General features: G+C 49.2%; 1 protein-coding gene across 1 annotated transcript; it reads left to right on the top strand.

Annotated features, from left to right (window-relative positions):
* The first annotated feature begins 2,332 nt into the window (after nucleotides 1–2,332).
* On the top strand, nucleotides 2,333–3,011 carry LOC125533831. The gene has a single exon (XM_048697169.1). It carries the CDS (start codon nucleotides 2,438–2,440, stop codon nucleotides 2,798–2,800), a length of 363 nt encoding a protein of 120 aa, XP_048553126.1. The 5' UTR covers nucleotides 2,333–2,437; the 3' UTR covers nucleotides 2,801–3,011.
* Nucleotides 3,012–3,678: the final 667 nt, after the last annotated feature.

The raw sequence follows: 3,678 nt of genomic DNA, 5'->3' as shown, positions 1-3,678 counted from the left end.
AAGCTTGCACAAGTAAAAGGTACGAGATAACCAAGAGTAGAGCCGGTGGAGACGAGGATGTGTTACCGAAGTTCCTTCCCTTTGAGAGGAAGTACGTCTCCGTTGGAGCAGTGTGGAGGCAGAATGCTCCCCAAGAAGCCACTAGGGCCACCGTATTCTCCTCACGCCCTCACACAATGCGAGATGTCGTGATTCCACTATTGGTGTCCTTGGAGGCGGCGGCCGGACCTTTACAAACAAGGTTGGGGCAATCTCCACAACTTAATTGGAGGCTCCCAATGACACCACAAAGCTTCACCACAATGGAATATGGCTCCACGGTGATCTCAACCGTCTAGGGTGCTCAAACACCAAAGAGTAACAAGATCCGCAGGGGATTAGTGGGGGAAATCAAATTTCTCTTGGTGAAAGTACAGATCGGAGCCTTCTCAACCAGACCCTAGAAAATCAACAAGTTTGATTGGCCAGGGAGAGAGATCGGGCGAAAATGGAGCTTAGAGTAACAATGGAGCTTAGGGATGAAAGAGGTAGTCAACTCGGAGAAGAAGACTCCCCTTTTATAGTGATAGGACAAATCCAACCGTTATCCACTTACTCGGCGCGCGACGTGCGGTACTACCACACCAGACATGCGGTACTACCGCAAGGGCATGCGGTACTACCGCGGGGCACTCCAGTACTACCGCATGCGTGGCAGGAGCTAGACTAGCCCTGATGCGTTGAAGCAAAGAGCGGTAGAACCGCCGGAGCGGTACTACCGCAAAGCAGAGTTTGTCTGGGCTGGGAAGGCACGGACGAATAAAAATACATCCGTGGCTACTTCCGCTGAGTATCGATCTGTGCAAAACTCCGACACGGTACTACCACACACAGGGAGCGATACTACCGCGCAGGGCGCGGATGTAAAAAAATACATCCGCCCCTACTTCCGCTCGTGCTGTTGTGCCCGGCCCAAGGCCACGGTACTACCGCGCCCGGGGAACGGTACTACCGCAAGGGCCTGCGGTACTACCGCTATCCCGGCTGGTACTACCGTGGGCCACTGCGGTACTACTGCTCCCATGAGCAGTACTACCGCATGCCACAACACAATAAACACTAGGAGTCCTTCATTTTGCAGACACACGGATAAACGGTGGTTGCTCCAAAGGTGCAAAGGAAAGGGGTGCAAAAGGAACAGACGTGTACATGATGATTCCACCCAAACCTTTCCAACACGGACCCCTCTTAATAGTACGGCTTTCCTACGACTCAAATCCACCAAAAAGAAACGTAGGGAAAACTCCGTCTTCACTAGACTCCGAGGGGCAACGAATCGTCTTGTGCCTAAATCATGAGATATCTGAAATGCTCAATGCATACGATCAGTCCGCAAATGCATTGTCATCAATCACCAAAACCACTTAGGGATAAATATGCCCTTATACCTGTAACCTCGGGGATGGTTTTACCCTTCAATTCATCCCCTTCACCGCAAATTCCCTACCATGAACTAACCCTTGCACCGCAACCATGAATCTCCATCGTAATCGGCACTCACTCTAAACCTCATCGTTCTTGTCTCCAGCTTGGTTCAGGCTCGCATCCGCCACCATTTAGTTTGAATGGACATAAATCACCAAAATCAGACTATTAAGATACCGACTGTATTTTCTAAAATTTGGCCACACGAGCTTTAGCAAATTCATTAAAAATGTAGTAAATATTTGGTTGCTTTAGTTGCCATGCTTTGGCTAATGTTGACAAGGAAGACAAACCAAAATCAGCTAAGGATTTTGTACACAAAAATGCTAAACACACACGGCTTTACGAGATGTTTACGTGCCCTCCCACCAAATCAAAAATTGCACCTCTAACAACCCTGTAAAGATTCTGTGTGTGTAGCATTGCTGTTTTGTACACATGCCAAAATTGTGTGACGCCTCATGGTCAACAGGGCACCACTCACCATTCAACTTTTCTTTTGAGTGTACACTCACCATTCAACCTTTTTTTTAATGAGGCTTACCATCCAAGTCTTTTCCAGTGGAACTTAGCATTCAACATCTTTTTTAGACAAACTGAACTTTCAACTTTTTTTTTGAGACAAACTTAACATTCAACTTTTTTTTGAGGGGAACTTAACAGCGAACTTAACATTCAACTGATTTAGATACTTCATTCCATAGTTTTTTTCTTTTTGAGAAAAACTTCATTCCATAGTTGAATAATGTTTCAGGCCCAAGCCCAATTACACCTCCAAAGCCCGACAGCACTACCGGCCCGGCGGTCAGGGCGCCCACGTTTATCGATCTTGCCCCGAGGCCTCGCATCTCGCGCACTCCCGCTCCATTAAAAGCCCAGCCGTGCCAAAGCTCTCTCGAAACCCTAGCCGCCACCATCCACCAAGGCACCAACCCACAGCACACATCACACGTACGCGCCGACGGCGTACGCCATGCAGCGCGCCGCCGTAAGGTTCGCTTCCATGGCCGGCCGGCGCTTCGCTGCGTCGGCCACCCGCCCGGGGCTCCCAACTGGCGCGGCTCCTCTTTGGCCTGCCGCGGCGGTGGTCAACGGTACCACGCGATTATCCATCCAGCCAGCTTTTGCTGCTGCCGCGGCGGCTCTGTGTGCCCGGCGCGGTTACGCGGGCAGGTCTCTGAAGACGAAGACGGTCAGCAAGGAGGAGGAGGAGGAGGACGACGACGGCGGCGGCGGCGACTTCTTCGATATGTCCTGCGACGAGGACTCCGACGACGACTCCGACAGCGACGATTTGGAGGACGCTGATCTGTATGCTTCCGGAAGTGACGAGTAGGAACCAGTGAAGAAGCGCGGGAGGTGCTGACTGCTGAGAGCTCGGCTCCGTCGAGAGATTTTGTTGTTTCGTTTCTTTCTCGAGATGGAGAACAAAATAAGCCATGCCATTTTACCACCAGGCATGCTCAACATTAAGTTGTACTCGTCAATTGTTTGTAGTACCTAAATTTCAGCTTGTTGAATCGTCAATTTATTGAATTTCAGAGTGATATCTAGCCTACAGTCTGTAGGAAAATTTGGTACTTTGACAATGAGAATTAACTGTGCTCGTTGTGCAACAGATCAGCGGTGCTTCTTGCTTTTGTCTGCTGGTTCTCAGTGACAGTGCGCTGCTCCCTGGCTCTCAGTGCTTAGGCTCCGCTCCACGCTCATTTGTCGTTGTGCACCTTTTTCTTTGGAGAATCTCATGTGGTTGTGCATCTTTGCCCTAGCTTTTGTGTGCTGATTTGCGAACGGGATCCGGGCAAGCCGATATAGGATGCAAACTTGTGAAGGGAATGCAAGCGAGCGAGGCTGAAGCTCTACAATGGACTGGGCTCGGTGTATGATAAAAAAAATCTCATGGGTTGGGCGGGCCACAACACGATTTTACCCTCTTGAAGCTCCGCCGGTGGACATAGGGCAGCAAAGCAAGGATACCAACATGTGGTGGTAGACAAATCAATTTGAGAGAGGTGTGAATGCTAGACTGGCAAGAAAACAAAGGAGCCAGGATGGCAGGTTTATTTGATGATTGTACTAGCACTTTAGACTACCTACGGCAAGAGTAACATAAATGATAACATCATATTTATCTAGACAAAATAGATGACATGACAAGTAATTAATGACAAAAGAGAGGCATGTAGTAACATAGTTAGTTACTCATACTATGAG

The sequence above is a fragment of the Triticum urartu genome, chromosome 2 (genome assembly GCF_003073215.2).
Source record: "Triticum urartu cultivar G1812 chromosome 2, Tu2.1, whole genome shotgun sequence".
Taxonomy (NCBI): Eukaryota; Viridiplantae; Streptophyta; class Magnoliopsida; order Poales; family Poaceae; genus Triticum; species Triticum urartu.
The sequence above is the reverse complement of the archived record's forward strand: the minus strand, read 5'-3'. Positions and strand labels throughout refer to the sequence as shown.

Coding starts and splice junctions, on each gene's coding strand:
- LOC125533831 (XM_048697169.1), top strand. CDS start 2,438: ATGCAGCGCGCCGCCGTAAGGTTCGCTTCCATGGCCGGCCGGCGCTTC.